At 40.9% G+C, this 18,834-nt stretch overlaps 1 protein-coding gene across 1 annotated transcript in view; it reads left to right on the top strand.

Moving 5' to 3' along the window:
* pdzrn3b (PDZ domain containing RING finger 3b) overlaps positions 1-18,834 on the top strand; it is a 153,833-nt gene that overhangs the window by 8,792 nt on the left and 126,207 nt on the right. The window contains exons 2-3 of the mRNA XM_047346302.1: positions 5,017-5,103; positions 6,974-7,081. Coding sequence (XP_047202258.1) covers positions 5,017-5,103; positions 6,974-7,081 — 195 coding nt within the window. The remainder of the gene's footprint in view (positions 1-5,016; positions 5,104-6,973; positions 7,082-18,834) is intronic.

Genomic DNA, 18,834 nt, shown 5'->3' with positions numbered 1-18,834 from the left:
AAATGGAAATAAATTAGCCTCAATGCTTAGAGGCCTTTCAGGACTCTGGTAGTTAAACACCATAAAGCAAACACAATGAAATAAACAATATTGAAATTGTTCTATCCTAAATACATTTTCTCTACCCAGACACAACCTCTTACATGAATCGTTCTGGTGAACAGGACAGGAGGTCCAAAGGATGTTGTACCAGTCCCTTTGTTTGTGTAGTTCAGATGTTGTTCTCCATCCATGGTGGTGCCAAACACAGAAATTAGAGAAAGGAATGGGTCAGATAGGGAATAGAAGAAGAAAAACCACAGCAACCATTGTTTTTAAGAATTACTTGTTGGAGATAGCTCTATTTGGATAACCTGTCTCCTAGAAAACACAAATACAGAAAAATGACTTGATTTTTTGGTGTGAAATCACTTTGTTTCTTCTTCTTCTCCTCTAGGTAGATTGCGTACAAACCACCACATTATTGCGCCCCTTTGAGGCTTTAGTGAAAACTATTGTGTTTCTGAATGGAACTCTGGTTTAGCTGAACTAAAAACAGTATTAATATGACACATATGTATCAGCACTTTCAAAGTGGCTTTTGTTCATGCAGAGGTTTGTCTAAGCTTTTTTGTTTTATTTAAAACGGTGACTTTGGTGACTGATGATTCTCCTGTCGATTGTCCCTCCTGAGCTGTTGATCTCTGCAGCTAATTCAGAGTTATCACGGAAGTCTTGGCTGTTTCTCTGGATTTTAATTAGCAGTACCAAAGTAAGGACCAGACTTCCTAGATTTATTCATAAAACAATCTTTTCCACTTAACACTTTTGCACTGCTTCTTGTTTGTCTATCACAGGTTTGTGTTTGCAACAAGGTGAAATATGAAAAGTTCAGGGGAAATTACTGGTATTTAAATGATGTTTACATTATCTTTTTTTTGGTGGTAAGGATTGTTTAAGATGTTTTTTATTTCTAGTAAATAAGACTAACTTGTTACTTTCTTGTTTTTTAACTGGCAAACTGAACTTGATGTGACGGCCAGCTGTTATCTTGTTGACAGTATTGTGGGTAGTATGGAAGCATGTGTCACTAATGGTGATGTAAAATTGTGCAGGAGGGCACATTCCACCATAGCCTGACATTCACATGATGGCCTTTGTAGCCGTTGTGGCTGCTAGGGCAATGTACATGGCAATCTGCTTTATATTTAGTGTGTCTATGTCACTGCATGCTGTGGTGGGTGTTGAAAATATGTTACCTCATAACTCCCTTCTACGTCCAGCTTAAAAAAACAGATTAAAGGTTGGCTCTTTGAGTTTCCCAGAGGTTCTTATTACATGTTGTTTGTGAAAAAGATGCCCACTGGTGTTTTGATTTACATAAAACAACAAATTTTGAAAATGAATCCCTTGTTCAACCCATCTTCAATTTAAGAATAAAAGATGGGTTTTGCTGCAGTTCTTAAGTACTGTAAATATTATAAAACTATAAAAAATTCAGAATATTTAAATGTTTGTAATATGTCTTAATTGTAGCTGCACAGTACAATAAATCCCAATAGTCATGTGCAAATGACAATAATATATCTGGCCATTTGGATGAGCTTGTCATAAAGTTCATGTCCACACCTGATCTAGAATTTTGGGACAGAGATGCTTGGGGATAGGTACCTTTTACATTTGAACCGATACGGTAACGATGCCCGGTACCTGGGTATTGACACTCAACGGTACCAGTTTTCGGTACTTTTGTATGTGTTTATATGGTAATAAATGTTAATTTGTTTGATAATAAAATCTCAAAAGTTTTCAATTTAACATATTTATTTCTCAATATATAAACTTTAATAAATATACCAAAACAACATCCAGCTGTTTGTATTGTATCTAACAGATGCAGGCGTGCAAACGGTGGTGGTAATAAGAAAGTAAAGGCCAAACAAGCAATGCCTGACCAAGAAGCCTGTATCCAGTCATCTGCTCACAAACAAGAAGGAGAACGCACAACTGTCTTTTTTCGCTTGTAGTGTTATACCATATTGTAATGGTAAAAGTCCACCTAAATATGAATCTCGTATAAAGGAGAAAACAACAACATGCAGGTCTTTAAATATGGCAGGTGAACTGAAGTCACAACACTGAAAGGGTCCAACAATCATTGTTACTTAGCACATAACCCCGTCCCTCAACAATCCCGGGGTAATCTAAAAGTCCTACCTCCAGACCAGGGCCTTTTATCCAGGAATGTGTGGAAATTGAAATTACTCTGCTAAAATGGGGGGTTTTCATTGACGTACTGAAGTCGCAACCTCACTTCCGATCCGCCAACTTTGGTGTCTCCTTTTCACAACACTACAAGCTTGCATACATTTTCGACCATGGATAAGTATCTAGAATCATTACAGCCTCCTGATGAGGCTACATACCTCAAGAAAATTGCAGTCATCAACCAGGTAGATCCATATGTACTGCCTGTTGGTTTGTTGGTGTCTTACACTGATTTTCTATCATGCAATACACTCTTCAGAACTGGAGCTCAGTAAAAGTGATTTAATCTAGCTAGAATGGAGTGGCAGTATGCCCATTTAGCTTATTTCCATAATTATTAAGAAGGCAAACAGAAACAATCTTAAACTAATAAACAGTTTTTCACTATAAAAGAAGGAATGTTGGCTGTGGGGCCTAAAAGGAAAATGCTTTACATACTGGGATGGTTTGGCCCAGCTTGATTACCTTGTGTTCAGATTGTTTGATGAATGAGAAATGGCTGAAGGTCACTAACAGACCCTATATAGCCTGTTAAATGTTAATGTTCATGATCTAGGAACAGACTGAACAGGTTTGGCTGGTTTTAAAGGTTTGACAAGAGAAAGCCACGAAACATGAAACCTTGGATTATATGTGAAATTGCATCAGAACAAACACTTAGGTTCCTGGTACAGTGTATTTTGGACAAATAAAACCATAGTGGAGATGTTTAACCACAACATACAGTGCCACATTTCAAGGAAACCAGATATGACATTTTCAGCAGGAACACCTCATGCCTGCTGTCAAGCATGGTAGTGGAGGAGTGAAGATTTGGGCTTGTTTGCAGCCAAATGATGCGAATACTCTGTCAGATATGAGGGGATCTGGCTGACAGCTAGAGTTTTAGCAAGATGACGTCACAAAACAAGACAGTGATTACATGTCCTAATGCAGTTCTTCAACAAGCTAAAAATTGATTGGATCAAGATGTTTGAACACTAGACTGCAATAAAATTAAAATATAGAACTTGGGACCATATAAAATATCAAGAAGACTCAAAGTTCCCCTGCAGCACTGTCAAAAATTCATGAGGTTATATAAAATGTCTTCCGGTTATTATGGCTCAGCTTGGTGTACATAGGATTTTTGCACACTGCCCTTGCAATTAGACTTGAATTTTGTTAAATTAATCATCAAAATATTTCAATCTCTAATTCCAAGCCAAACAAAAAAATAAAAAATAAGACACAAATATCATGAAATTTGAGATAATATGTAACCACTGTACCATTAAAATGTTTACAGTTGTTTGTCTGTATTATTGTGGGTGGAAATGAATGGAGAGTCTGACTTGTATTTATGCATCTTCCATCTGTGACAGCCTGGCAGAGCCATCAACCTAACGCCCCACACAGACTCCTATATTAAAAAAAAAAAAAAGGTTTCATGTTTCCTCAGATGCTTTTTACAGCAGACGCTTTAGCTTGTTATAGCAGGAAAAGTACAGGAAGGATTTCTGACATTTAAACAGGCTTGACTGGAACAGTTACAAAGTGATTATAACATTTTGTCACTTCTCATGTATTGTGGGGGGATTTTATGTGATATCCACTACTTTGTGTTGGTCTATGTATGAAGTGGAAGTAAATGCTGTTGAAAATTTTGCCACAAGAATGGAGTAGTGTGGTATTCATTGATATTTAGTACCCCTGATTACATATTTGCACTTTGTTGTTTCACCTTTTACTGCTTCTACAGCTGCCAGTCTTATGGGGTATGTCTCTACCAGCTTTGCATACCATGAGACTGCAATTTGTCTTTGCTAAATACCATAAGCTCACTGAAATTGGATGGAGAGTATCTGTGAACAGTAATTTTCAAGTTCAGCCACTGATTCCAAATTGGATTTAGGTCTGGACTTTGACTGGGCCATTCTGAAACCTAAATGTGCTAAACCATTCCATTGTAGTTCTAGCTGTATGTTTATGGTCATTTTCCCGTTGGAACCTCTGCTTCAATCTTAACTATTTTGCAATCTCTAACAGATAACACGTAACAAAATGCATTGAAGTTTTTGATAGTAAGGCAGGCACTGGATAGAGCCTTGCAGGTGCTCCAGCTAATAATGATGGCAATACATGTTTATGATCGAATATAGAGTTGCAGGATATAAGGAAAATATTTAACTGTGACAATTTTGATGAATATTGTCAAAAAGATATTGGTTCTGATTAACTTGCATTTTCCTGACTGTTTCTTCTATCTTATTCTTAATCACAATGTTCTCATCACTCTGAGAGCTCTAGCATCTTGACCAATGAAAATATAGGCCAAGTGAGGGCATTGAGAGCAGTGGAAATCTTTTCAACAGGGCAAAAATATTATTGGCATCCAGAACTTGAAAGTGTGGCACTTTAGATATAATCCTATCGCATAGTGCGATATTGTACACATGGATATTGACGTGATGATTGCAATTCGTTATATTTTGCAGCTCTAATGCCATAAATGCTGCCTCCGTTTGCCAAGTGCCCTTAAACCTCTGAAAGTCTTTACGCAAAGAGTTGGGTCTATAGACTGAAAAAGACCAAAATACTTCACAGCCATCATTTCTCTGCTACCAGTCTGAGGCTAAAATGGGATTATCTAAACTTTTTTGGCTGACCAACACTTTCTTTTGAAAAAACCAACTGTTTGTTTCTTACTTGGGGTAAATAGTCTGTTAATGTCCTGTCACTGTTACAGAAACCTGTTTGCTCATCAGTCTCTCTTTTGTCTTTTTGTAGGAAGACAACACTAAAAGTGTGACAGCTGTCCTTCGGCGCGAGGGCGGATCTCTGGGTTTTAACATCGTAGGAGGAAGGCCATGCGCGGTAGGTTGAAAGCTAAACATTTTGGAGGTTTCATCCCACCGAATGGCCACGCCAGTATCATATAGCAACCCAGGAATAAACAGTAGACTGGAAGAATCTCAAGCTGCTCTGACTGCAGTGCCTGCCATGGTTCAAATGCCTGACCTAGCTTAGTGTTTTGTAGCTGGTGAAGAGATAGACCGCACCACCAAGGTTTATTGTGTTTGTCTATCAGTCGGGTTTAGTGGGTTTGGCATGAAAAAAATGAAAAGAACTGTAATTACGTTTATGGTAGTTAAATCTGTGGTTACGGTTATGACCGCAGTTGTTTTGTCTTTAATTGAGGGGATATCGGTGGTGAGGTAAACACAGGGGAAAAGGGTCTTGTTATCCCTGCCTGAACTTTTCATAGCCACTGTGTTTCCTACCTTCAGGCTATGAGGTAAAAGCCATTAACGATGCCACACGCTCTGCTGAGTGAAGGGCTGAAAATGTCTGCACTTCATCCTCCAAACAGAGGGTTTTTTTTTGTTCAGTTGATTTCCTATTGACAGGGTGCTCTGTGTACCGGTTTTACCAATTCAGCAATTAATTATAAAGAGCATTTGACATACCCAGCTTCTCTCAAATCTAACTCACTTAAAAATTTCTGGTAGGCAGCTGACTATCAAAGTTGTGTATATTTTATGTTATCCGTAGCCTTGGTTTTGCTTGGCAATTTTAATCAGCAGCCTGGTTATGTAGTCTAATTGGAGTGCCTTGTAAAACTGTTCACATTCTTCCAACTTATTAACATATTTTGACATTACAACTACAAAGTTCAATATATTTTATCAGGCGTTTATATTGTAGACCAACACAGAGTATGTAATATTTGTGGAGCTGATTGAAAGTGATACATCGTTTTCAATTTATTATATAAAGAAAAATCTGAAAAGTGGGCCATTAATTTGTGGTTAAATCTAGAGGTTTACATTGCTGACCAATCCTCAATGTAAAATGGCTGAAGCTCACTCAGATTGGATTGAGACCATCTGTAAACATCAGTTTATAAATCTCTCCACAGATTCTCATTCTGCATTTATCCTGAGAATAAATTAAGCAGAGGTGGCGTCTAATTACTAATCAGTTGACTTCTGAAGGCAATTGGTTGTGCTGCATTTTATGTTAATGGGTTTAACATGATAAAATGTAAAGAAGTTGACAGGGTGTGAAAACGTTTTGCAAACCAATGTAGTTTGTTTGCAGTTTCTGGAACTGCTAGTGGTGAGGAGACTTGTTAAAAATGCACAGCAAAGCCTTGTGCATTTCCTGAAGACCAATTACTATTAATTACTGCCTGCCCTTAGGTGTCTTTGGTTAACTCATTAACGTGTGGTCATGCTGCACAGCTCAGCAGGTGTGTGAGACATGTTTCATGTGTTCTCAGAGACACTGCTACGAGGGGCTGTTTAGTCAGATTTAGCTCTGACTTGGGGCTGGGCTGGACAGCTGTGCTGGATGCAGTCTTTATTATGACCCCTGAACATGCCAACGTTTTGGCCTTTCAGTTGTCTGGGATCAATCCTTTAGGGTGAGGAAGCAACCAATGCTAAAGCAAATGCCTATGCTAAAAGCAGGGTTAAAAGGTGAATACACTCAAAAAAAAAAACTAAAAGGTTGTGCCAAGTTTTAAAAAAATCTACTTAGACACATCAGTGCTTAGTCTACCAGATTCTTTTTGGTATCCAACCTCCAACTTTCAGGCTATCTGGCTTCAAAACATTGCTTAATATGAAATGTTTAGCTATAAGTATACATAGGTGTAAAGTATTTCTTGAATGTTTTCTTAGTCAAAGTGAGAACTGTGCTTTTATCGTTCTTGGAGAAATAACAACAATCTATTCCACAGGAGGACAATGACAGCACTTCAAATGAAGGGATCTTTGTGTCCAAGATTGTTGAGAAAGGTCCAGCAGACAAGGAGGAAGGCCTTCAAATTCACGATAGAATAATTGAGGTATGTGACTAACTTTATGGTGTTACATGTGAAAGGAGGGATATGACAGGGGGTAGAAGTAGATGTACTCAAAATGTCTGTCAGGAACGTGCCAGCGACCTCTCGCGCTCCAGCCGAGGCACATGAAACAATGATTTGCATTCCTGGGGTTTTGTTTCAGTTGGAGAAGGTGAATTTTTCAGACATCTTTTGTTTCAACACATTTTTTGCCAAATCAACAGTCAGATGGAGGCTCCGTTAAGTGGATCATCCCTCAGGTTTATCTATGCCAATCTGCAGCGGAGTGCTTTTTGCCTTTGGTTGCACTGAGTGAGAGAGCTCTGTGTTTTGCTTCCCAGTCGCCAAATCCCTCCTGACAGAGCTGCCGTGTCGCATCCTCATGTCCGCCTTTAAACAAAATCTTGTGTGGAAAGACTGCTTTCCCCAAGGTCATCTTCAGGGATGATTTGAACAACTTAACTTCACAAAGGTTGCTTTTACAGAAAAGCCAGACTTCGGCAGAATAGCTCTATTAAAATTAGGAGGGTCTGTGAGGATTGCGAATGTGTAGTACGGCGTGCCACAAGATGACAAATATGGTTTGTCGCAGTCTTTATTGTCAAGCCTCCGTGAAACTGCCCCAGAGCGTTTTGAACGGCACATTGCTCACATAGATGTTTGTGGAAAGTATTTACGAAGGAAGAGAGACCATCTGGACTGCGTTTAACGCTCTATCCTGTTGATCTACATACAAAAACAATGCCACAGTTTCTCTGCTCTATTTTCTGCAACATTGCTGAAGATCATGCTCTGAGCCATGCGCCAAAGACGTACAGTGCCTTGCAAAAGTAATCCTTCCCCCTGAAGGTTACAGCATCTTGTCAAAAACATCGATGTATCTTATTAGGATTTGATGGGACGGTCCTACGTATAGTAGTGTATAATTGTATGGTTGAAAGATGATTTTGAACTTTTAACTAATAGAAATGTGAAAAGTGACTTTACTCTGATATCCTCAAATGAAATCCTGTGCGGCTATTTGAAATCACATTGTTGATTAATAAAGATTGTCGACATTTTTCTAATTTGATTTCAGTATGATCTGGCTTTTCTGTGAAAGCCTCAGAGGTTTGTAAGAGCACCTTAGCGAACAAACAGCATCATAAAGATCAGTGAACTCCGCAGACAGGTCAGGGAGAAAGCTGTGGAGACGTTTAGAACAGGATTGGGTGATAAAACAACCTCCCAAGCTTTGGACATCTCATGGAGCATCGTTCAAATGGAAAGGGTGGCGGAAAACTGCCACTACAGAATGGACCCACCCCATGGTGAAACGTGGTGAGGGCAGCATAATGCTGCTGGAATGCTTTCCTTCTGTCGAGTCAGAGAACCTGGTCAGAGTTAATAGGAAGAGCCTGCTTTAAGGAAGAGTGGCAGGATGATAGCCACTGGTGAAAGGAAGCCACATGAAGCTTTGCCACAGTTTGCCACCCAACCATGTATGGAAAATGGCAAACCTGTAGAAGAAGGTGGTCTGGTTAGAGGACACCTAAACTGAACAACCTAAACTGAACTTCTTGACCCACATGCAAAATGCTATGTGTGTAGGAAAGCACTGGACATCACCTTGGATGCGCCATCCTATGATCATACATGGTAGTGGCAGCATTATGATGTGGTGCTGCTTTTCAGCAGGGAAGATGTTTGGAGTGGATGGGAAGATGGATGGAGCTAAATGCAGGAAGAAAACCTGAGACTGGGGTAGAAATTCACCTTTCAACAAAAAAATAAATCTAAACATTCAGATTGAGCTACATCAGAATGATTTAGATGAAAGCATTTTGGTCGCTCTATAAAGTATTGATTTGTCACAATTGTCTGAATCTCATTTGCAGAATATATGGAAAACCGTATGTTATTTTTCTTCCACTTTCTTCTGTGTGCCTATTACATAATATTCAATAAAAATACATTGACCTCTGTGGTAACATGACCAAATCTGCAGAAGTTTGAATACTTTTGCAAAGAACTGTAAGCAATAAAGAACTTGTTTGGGCTTTCCTGTAATACAGTCCAATGTGTAAATTTACTAAAATGTATCATAGGACCTCCAGCTAACCTTATCTGATAAGAGATTAGTTTGTAGTATGCCAGTAAATGGTGTCTAAGTGTATGTATATTACTGGTGTTTTGGCTCCTTTTTATGAGCATGCAAGTACAGAAAGGTTCATGTTAGTGGCCCAGATGTTTATGCAGTTGGCCTCTTACAGAGGCCTCTTACTGAGAGAACCAATGACCCTGCTGTGTGGTAAAACAAGTGCAGCTTTTACTGTAAGATTATGCAGTAGTCGTGTTTGTCTTGTTTTTTCGATCTATTGTTGTCACGAAACCTTTCTGTAGGAGCAGAAGAGTGTCGAGAGAACGTGGAGAGCCTGAGGAGGTAGCAAACCTAACTGAAAAGTGTACACTCAAGAGGTTAGGGGTTATTGCACAAAAATCAACTAGAGAAATAATTTCTCAACTGAAATGGAAATGCACAAAAGGGCTCAGAGTTATTGGACATTGTGTTTTTCCTGTTTGTAGGTGAAACCTGAGGTTGAAAAAGGTTCAGATTTCTTAGTATTCTTCTTTGTTGACAGGTCGAAGTAGAACTGTCTCTTGTAGTTGGTTTTTTGTGGTTAGAAATGCCATGTCATGACACCGTTTGCAATTGTGTAGGTTGCATCTGTAGCCTCTTGCGATTGGGTCTGTGAAACTTGTGGTTTGCAGATCAGAATCAAAGGAAATGGATCCCAGTCAGTGAAAGGTAGTTTTGTGTTCCTGTTTTGAACTTGTGGGTTGAAACACTCAGCCTGCAACTGTGTCCTATTTAACATTGGATGTGAGGCGCAGTAAATCAGAAATGCAGAAGCCTTTCAAGTACTACTTCTCCTGCCTTCTAGAAAGTTCTGTTTCTTTTTATCTTACTCTGAATCAGCCTGAAAACAGGTCATTTATTTTCTTCCTGAGCGTAGCAGTTCTTTTGGCAGTCCGACTCGGTAAAACTGTCAATAAAACAAAACCTAATTTTGTAAGCAAATAATTAATTTCTCAAATCCTGATGCAAATCTGACCGACATCAGTCAAGAGTTGACGGGTCGTCGCCTCCAACTCATTTAACCATGATGGATAGATGTTGCACACCCATGTGCTTAGAAGTGGTTTTCTGGTCAGGAATTTCATGTCATTACACCATTTGCAGTTGGGTGACTTTAAAACATGAACACCCCTTACCACTCAAACCCTAATCACCCCACTTTGTAATCCAGCCAGTTGCTGCCCATTTGATGCTTTCCTGACTCCTAACCCACTTTCTAAATGATGCTTGATTCAGGACGCCACAACATGTCAGTCTCATGATTAATTTTAATGAAGAACGCCACTGTAATGATGTTTGTGACTCAGTCCTATAGTGTAGTTATATTTTTAAAATAATTTTAAGTCCGTATTTGGGATGCGGCACTTAAATACTGAAAAACAGCAGGTAAAGCTTCATTTAGGCTTCTAATGATCATTTAGTAATGATCCCAGTCCATACCCACTCTAGTACCTTCACCATTTTTCAGATTGTATCTTTAAGAGTTGAAAAACAAGCCTTTAAAACATTTAGTGCTGACCAACCTTACCTACCCAGGCTTTGGCCCACTATAATTTGAAATGATTTTCTTCAATCTGTTCCTGATTTGCTGTCAAGAAAGATCTTAGTTATTTTTGGTTGATTAGATAAGAGTTGCCTAGCCTAAACAGAACCATTGGAAACGGGATGTAATATAAAATGTAATTGCAAATGACAGAGAATTAAGCTGATATGCAATAGTAAAATGCACAACAAAATATGTAAATTATTTTCACATGTAACCTAAAGAATTGCCAAAAACATTTTAGTTCTCACCCTCACATTGTAATTATTGATAAATCAACTGTAACATCGTTTTTACACTTTGAGGACAAATAGGTCGCCCTACAAATACAGTATTGATGCTTTGTTACCTCATAATTATGTTTCAATATCCATTTGGCACTGAGAAGTATTGGCTTTCATGCGGTGCCATGTTTTTAACCACTCATTCAAGAGTGGAAGCCTGACATTCACTCTGGCAAATCTGGGGTAGCAGCTGCTGAATGCTGTGCTGTATCCATTAACAATTCACAGTTTCTGTTCAGGTGTAAACTGCTGCCTTCTGCAGCTACAAACACAGTTGCTAAAAAGTTAGCAGCTGGAGAATAAAAGCAGTGCTAAATAAAGGCCAAAAAGGGTTTTCCAGAGCACTTTTTGGTGTTTGTTCTTTTAAAAAAAGAAAATACTGAGGTGATCATTTATGCTGCTGTAGATTTGCTCCATTCTTTCATTTAGAAATTTGGATTGATGCAGCTTTTAGCCTGAAATTACATTAGTGAATTTTAATTATAGCAAGTTTTACAATTAAAAATCCCAATGTGATTCACAGAAAAATAATATAAAACACAAAAAGATAAAATTCTAATCTGGTAAAAATAAAAGTAACGTAGACCAATTTCCAAAGTCAATTCAAATAGGATAAAATGCTACCTCAACCCCTGCGTCTGCAGCTGCTGCTTGATTAATTCTGAGTCCACACAATGTAAATGCTCTGAGAAAGGGTTCTAAAGCATAGGGGTTACAATTGCTAAGACTCTGCCACCTTTAGTTTTAAGCCTTGATTTAGGAAGAGATCCTTTGACCTTCGGCCAGGGAAGATCTGGTCAAGCTGCTGACCAAACAAGGTTTTACTAAAGCAAGTACACATAATCAATAGGAGAGGAAATAAACACGCTTCACAACCTCCATGCATACAATAACGCTTTGTTGTTTTTATCATCTGAGGAGTATTAGCACACAAACAATACTTTTGAAATGGGAATCAAATGATTAATTGCCTCAAATGTTTAATGATTGGCTTAATATGTTCAGAAAGAGATCCTAGATTCCCAGCAGCCTGGAGGACTTGACTGTCCAGGGCACAAATAAGAACTTCGATTTTTATTCCACGTTCAACTCCACAACATGATTTGACGACCAGGATTTCATGCTTTTCACAGAGATTTGAACAGGAAGAAAGAGCTTTATCAGATACGCCTACCCATCACTTCAGTGCCTGAAGTAACATCAAATGATCCACGTGTCACAAAGACTCACTAAAGAGGCATGCAAGTTTTCTTTTGGGCTGCACCACCACATTTTTTCATTAGAAAATGATTTACATGCACACACAGGTAGTGAATTTAACACCAACCCACAATGTATACAGTGCCTTGTGAAAGTATTCGGCCCCCTTGAACTTTTCAACCTTTTGCCACATTTCAGGCTTCAAACATAAATATATAAAATTCTAATTTTATGTGAAGAATCAACAACAAGTGGGACACAATCGTGAAGTGGAATGAAATTTATTGTATGTGTCAAACTTTTTTAACCAATAAAAAACTGAAAAGTGGGGCGTGCAATATTATTCAGCCCCCTTGCGTTAATACTTTGTAGTGCCACCCTTTGCTGCAATTACAGCTGCAAGTCACTTGGGGTATGTCTCTATCAGTTTTGCATATCGAGAGACTGAAATTCTTGCCCATTCTTCCTTGCAAAACAGCTGGAGCTCAGTGAGGTAGGATGGAGAGCGTTCGTGAACAGCAGTCTTCAGCTCTTTCCACAGATTCTCCATTGGATTCAGGTCTGGACTTTGACTTGGCCATTCCAACACCTGGATATGTTTATTTGTGAAGCATTCCATTGTAGATTTGGCTTCATGTTTTGGATCATTGTCTTGTTGGAAGATAAATCTCCGTCCTAGTCTCAGGTCTCTTGCAGACTGGTTTTCTTCCAGAATGGTCCTGTATTTGGCCCCATCCATCTTCCCATCAATTTTGACCATCTTCCCTGTCCCTCCTGACGAAAAGCAGGCCCAAACCATGATGCTGCCACCACCATGTTTGACATTGGGGATGGTGTGTTCAGGGTGATGAGCTGTGTTACTTTTACGCCAAACATGTCGTTTTGCATTGTGGCCAAACAGTTCGATTTTGGTTTCATCTGACCAGAGCACCTTCTTCCACATGTTTGGTATGTCTCCCAGGTGGCTTGTGGCAAATTTTAAACAAGACTTTTTTATGGATATCTTTGAGAAATGGCTTTCTTCTTGCCACTCTTCCATAAAGGCCAGATTTGTGCAGTGTATGACTGATTGTTGTCCTATGGACAGACTCTCCCACCTCAGCTGTAGATCTCTGCAGTTCATCCAGAGTGATCATGGGCCTCTTGGCTGCATCTCTGATCAGTCTTCTCCTTGTTCGAGATGAAAGTTTAGAGGGACGGCCGGGTCTTGGTAGATTTGCAGTGGTCTGATTCTCCTTCCATTTCAATATGTTTGCTTGCACAGTGCTGCTTGGGATGTTTAAAGCTTGGGAAATCTTTTTGTATCCAAGTCAGGCTTTAAACTTCTCCACAATAGTATCTCGGACATGCTTGGTATGTTCCTTGGTCCTCAGGATGCTCTCTGCACTTTGAACAGAACCCTGAGACTATCAAAGAGCAAGTACATTTATACGGAGACTTGATTACACACAGGTGGATTCTATTTATCATCATCAGTCATTTGGGACAACATTGGATCATTCAGAGATCCTCACTGAACTTCTGGAGTGAGTTTGCTCAACTGAAAGTAAAGGCCCCTACTTTTCACTTTTTTATTTGTTAAAAAAGTTTGACACACCCAATAAATTTCATTCCACTTCACAATTGTGTCCCACATGTTGTTGATTCTTCACAAAAAATTTTAATTTTATATCTTTATTTTTGAAGCCTGAAATGTGGCAAAAGGTTGAAAAGTTCAAGGGAGCCGAATACTTTCGCAAGGCACCGTAGAAGAAATGTGCAACAGAGATCAATGTTAGGACAGTCACTATGACAGCGTAACATTCATTCATCAGAAAACCAACCAGAAGCAGAAAATGATCATGTTCTCAGCAGCTACTGAGCTGTTTTCTTTTCATGGAGTAGAGGTGTTCGTTCCAATAAGTCTATATAGATCTAACATGGACATGAGGTTGCACAACGCACCCGTCCTTCTGTGACAGTCTCTTGGCAGGGGGTTGCGATAGCAGATGGCTGTCCCCTAACTGAGCTACAGGCCGGTATGAATCAGCACATGAATACTGCCCTGTTCAGAAGGACATTTTTTGTTTTTTTTACTCGTAAAACCTCAAGCTGTGTTTGCTCTTGCTCTCGCCTCATAAGTTAGGAGCTTCCTCTGTTTACTTTGTGGTTTAGGGAAAATGTTCTGTTTCAGCTCTGCACTTACGATTAGGTTTGTTTTCCAAGCAACTTTTCACATATCCGATTGATTTATTTATTATTTCAATATTCTATATTTTGAGATTCTTCAAAAAAATATATATATACAGGGGTTGGACAATGAAACTGAAACACCTGTCATTTTAGTGTGGGAGGTTTCATGGCTAAATTGGACCAGCCTGGTAGCCAGTCTTCATTGATTGCACATTGCACCAGTAAGAGCAGAGTGTGAAGGTTCAATTAGCAGGGTAAGAGCACAGTTTTGCTCAAAATATTGAAATGCACACAACATTACGGGTGACATACCAGAGTTCAAAAGAGGACAAATTGTTGGTGCACATCTTGCTGGCGCATCTGTGACCAAGACAGCAAGTCTTTGTGATGTATCTAGAGCCACGATATCCCGGGTAATGTCAGCATACCACCAAGAAGGACGAACCACATCCAACAGGATTAACTATGGACGCAAGAGGAAGCTGTCTGAAAGGGATGTTCGGGTGCTAACCCGGATTGTATCCAAAAAACATGCCCAAATCATGGCAGAATTAAATGTGCACCTCAACTCTCCTGTTTCCACCAGAACTGTCCGTCGGGAGCTCCACAGGGTCAATATACACGGCCGGGCTGCTATAGCCAAACCTTTGGTCACTCATGCCAATGCCAAACGTCGGTTTCAATGGTGCAAGGAGCGCAAATCTGTTCTCTGATGAGTCCACCTTTACTGTTTTCCCCACATCTGGGAGAGTTACGGTGTAGAGAAGCCCCAAAGAAGTGTACCACCAAGACTGTTGCATGCCCAGAATGAAGCATGGGGGTGGATCAGTGATGGTTTGGGCTGCCATATTATGGCATTCCCTTGGCCCAATAATTGTGCTAGATGGGCGCGTCACTGCCAAGGACTACCGAACCATTCTTGAGGACCATGTGCATCCAATGGTTCAAACATTGTATCTTGAAGGCGGTACTGTGTATCACGATGACAATGCACCAATACGCACAGCAAGACTGGTGAAAGATTGGTTTGATGAACATGAAAGTGAAGTTGAACATCTCCCATGGCCTGCACAGTCACCAGATCTAAATATTATTGAGCCACTTTGGGGTGTTTTGGAGGAGCGAGTCAGGAAACGTTTTGCTCCACCAGTATCACGTAGTGACCTGGCCACTATCCAGCAAGAAGAATGGCTTAAAATCCCTCTGACCACTGTGCGGGACTTGTATATGTCATTCCCAAGACGAATTGACGCTGTATTGGCCGCAAACGGAGGCCCTACACCATACTAATAAATTATTGTGGTCTAAAACCACGTGTTTCAGTTTCATTGTCCAACCCTTGTATATCTTCAAGCCTTTTTTTTTTTTTTTTTGCTTTTACAAGATGCCTTAGCCTGTATCAGGGTCCCAGATGGTTCATGCCTGAGCTCTCTGGGCAATGGGGATGTTTTCTGTGTGGCCTTCTAAGATTGAAATGGGATAAGAACAGAGACGCCAGTGTTGCTGTTTTAAATGTCACCTTGTAAATCCTGAGCAAACATTCTTAAGTCGCAGAGGTTGAGCAGCAACAACTGGTTTAAAATAAATGATCCTGTGGAGATGCCCCTGCTGTATTAGCATTCATAGACGGAGCTCTGCTAAGAAACACGCAAACTGAAGGATTTGATAAACTTGGAAGTTTAGAATGATTATTCAACAAAGCATACTTCTCATTTTACATCAGCTGCTCTGTATGACGGTGTAGATAAGTAAAAGCAGGCGGTCTCTGTGAGAGCACAGTTTTACAAGACCTTTAGTGTCTGACTTGTTTGAGAAACTCAATGTGTGAAGGATGAAGCAGGAAACTGCTATTATACAATTTCTGTATGCCAACTGGTTATTTGAGAGTGATGGAAGAAGAAAGTATTTTTTGTCCCGTCATCACTGACGTAAACATGTCGGGTTTACTAAACTCTACTGGCCTTTTTTTTTTTTTTTTCTCTACTGGCCTTTTAACCGGAACCATGTGATGATGCCAGAACACTACAAGTGGGTTTGGTATGTGGAAAAGTGCCTCATGCCCACTGCTGAGACTTGTGGAGGATCTATGCTGCTGTTGGCCTGTTTCTCATTCAAAGGCCCTTGGAATCTTGTTAGTCTATGGCATCATTAAGTTGTTGAAGATTTAAAATAAAATCTAGTGAACTCTTCCAGTAACCTGAAAATTCGTCTGCACTGGTCTGCACCAGACCTTTTAAGCTGGATGATGATCTAAAACATATGTTGAAATTCACACAGCACATGCACCTGTTCCCGGTGCATGTTGGACTCCGGCAGGGCTGCCCTTTGTCACCGGTCCTGTTCATAACTTTTATGGACAGGATTTCTAGACGCAGCCAAGGGCCAGAGGGGGTCTGGTTTGGGGAACAGGTGGATTTCGTCTCTTCTTTTTGCAGATGACGTGGTCCTGCTGGCCCCCTCTAGCCAAGACCTACAGCATGCGCTGGGGCGGTTTGCAACCGAGTGTGAAGCAGCTGGGATGAAGGTCAGCTCCTCCTAGTCAGAGGCCATGATACTCGACCGGAAAAGGGTGGCTTATCCTCTTCAGGTTGGAGGGGAGTTCCTGCCTCAAGTGGAGGAGTTTATGTATCTCGGGGTCTTGTTCACGAGTGAGGGAAGAATGGAGCGGGAGATCGACAGACGGATCGGTGCGGCTGCCGCAGTAATGGGGGCACTGTGCTGGTCTGTTGTGGTGAAGAGAGAGCTGAGCCGAAAAGCGAGGCTCTCGATTTACCAGTCCGTCTACGTTCCGACCCTCACCTATGGCCATGAACTTTGCGTCATGACCGAAAGAACGAGATCCCGGATACAAGCGGCTGAAATGAGCTTCATCCGTAGGGTGGCCGGGCACTCCCTTAGAGATAGGGGGAGGAGCTCGGCCATCCGGGAGGGGCTCGCAGTTAGAGCCACTGCTCCTCCACATCGAGAGGAGCCAGTTGAGGTGGCTCGGGCATCTATACCGGATGCCTCTTGGACGCCTTACTCAGGAGGTGTTCCAGGCACGTCCCACCGGGAGGAGGCCCAGGGGACGGCCCAGGACACGCTGGAGGGACTATCTCTCTCGGCTGGCCTGGGACTGCCTTGGGCTCCACCCGGAGGAGCTGGAAGAGGTGTCTGGGGAGAGGGACGTCTGAGTGTCTCTGCTGAATCTGCTGCCCCCGCGACCCGGTCCCGGATAAGTGGATGACGACGAGTACGAGTACGAGAAATTCACACAGAATCTAACTTGTGGGGTGAGCTGAGGAGAAAAGGGTTTAAGAGAGTACCCAGGACAATCTAAAGAGATTGTGCTAAGAGGAATGGTGAAGAATCACTTTCTCTGTATGCTTTATGAGAAGATGAAGTGCAGTCAACTACTTGCATGAATATGCTCAAATTAAAAATTAGATTTTTCAAAACTGCTCCTGCTACTGTAGTAAATGATACATTTAATTAAATACTTTTTATACATTTGTACCTGGGGATCCAATAAATGTGGCTGACAGTACATTGGGAGGACTGTATATCCTAAATACCTGGTGAATTATTTTATATCGGTGATAAACAAATTGAAGCACTAAAGGCTTTAAACCCTTCCCACAGCTCCTTCTGTATCAGGTTTACCAGGCTTGGTACTTCATAAATCCCATCTACTGTTGAAAGCGCTTGGTCGTGAGTTGGAGTTTTTGTGTTGTTCTGTAGCACGCGTGTCACTAACCTTTCATCCATTTATGATGCTGTAGCTGATGTGAATTGTAGACGGTCTAATGCATGTCTCAGCTTGCTTTTTTTATCAGTCTTTTCTCCCATCCTGTGTAAAAGTGTATTTACGTCAGTGCTGGAAACAAATCTCATCTGTGTAATACAATGACAGGATTTGCTTAATCAAATTGACACTAATATGTTGTCAGAACGCATGGCATCCTCAGCCCAAATGTTGTGCCAAAAGTTGTCTAGGTGTTGTTTCGGATGCCAAGTGCTTTTGGGGAACAGACAATGGAGTTATTAACCCTAAGGGGGATCACATGTTTTTTGGCATTCTGAAGGAAGAAACAGGCCTTTGTCTAGCCCTTTATTGGATTTTGGCCCCTGTGCATGCAGCAAGTTTATTTCCCTGATGGGAGAGCCGAATGTGGTCCCTTCTATGTTGCCCCTTGACTGGCCCTAAGATGGGATGAATCCAAACCCCAGGCTAAGTGGGCCAATCCTTGCAGTGAGCCGCATTCCTGTGCCCCGTGGTCCAGCTGAGGCTCGAGCAGGACATTAAATCAAATCTAACTTTAAAGAGTCCATAATCAGCTTCTGGTGGTAGTCCATGCCCTATGCGGAACGGCTTTTAGGCATCGAAGACAAGCACATCTTTGTTTTCCACTGCACCATATGTGAGTTTGGGGGAGGGGTCCAGGATGTGGAGCTGTCT

This window comes from Girardinichthys multiradiatus, chromosome 20 (genome assembly GCF_021462225.1).
Source record: "Girardinichthys multiradiatus isolate DD_20200921_A chromosome 20, DD_fGirMul_XY1, whole genome shotgun sequence".
NCBI lineage: Eukaryota > Metazoa > Chordata > Actinopteri > Cyprinodontiformes > Goodeidae > Girardinichthys > Girardinichthys multiradiatus.
This window is presented reverse-complemented; position numbering and strand designations above follow the sequence as displayed.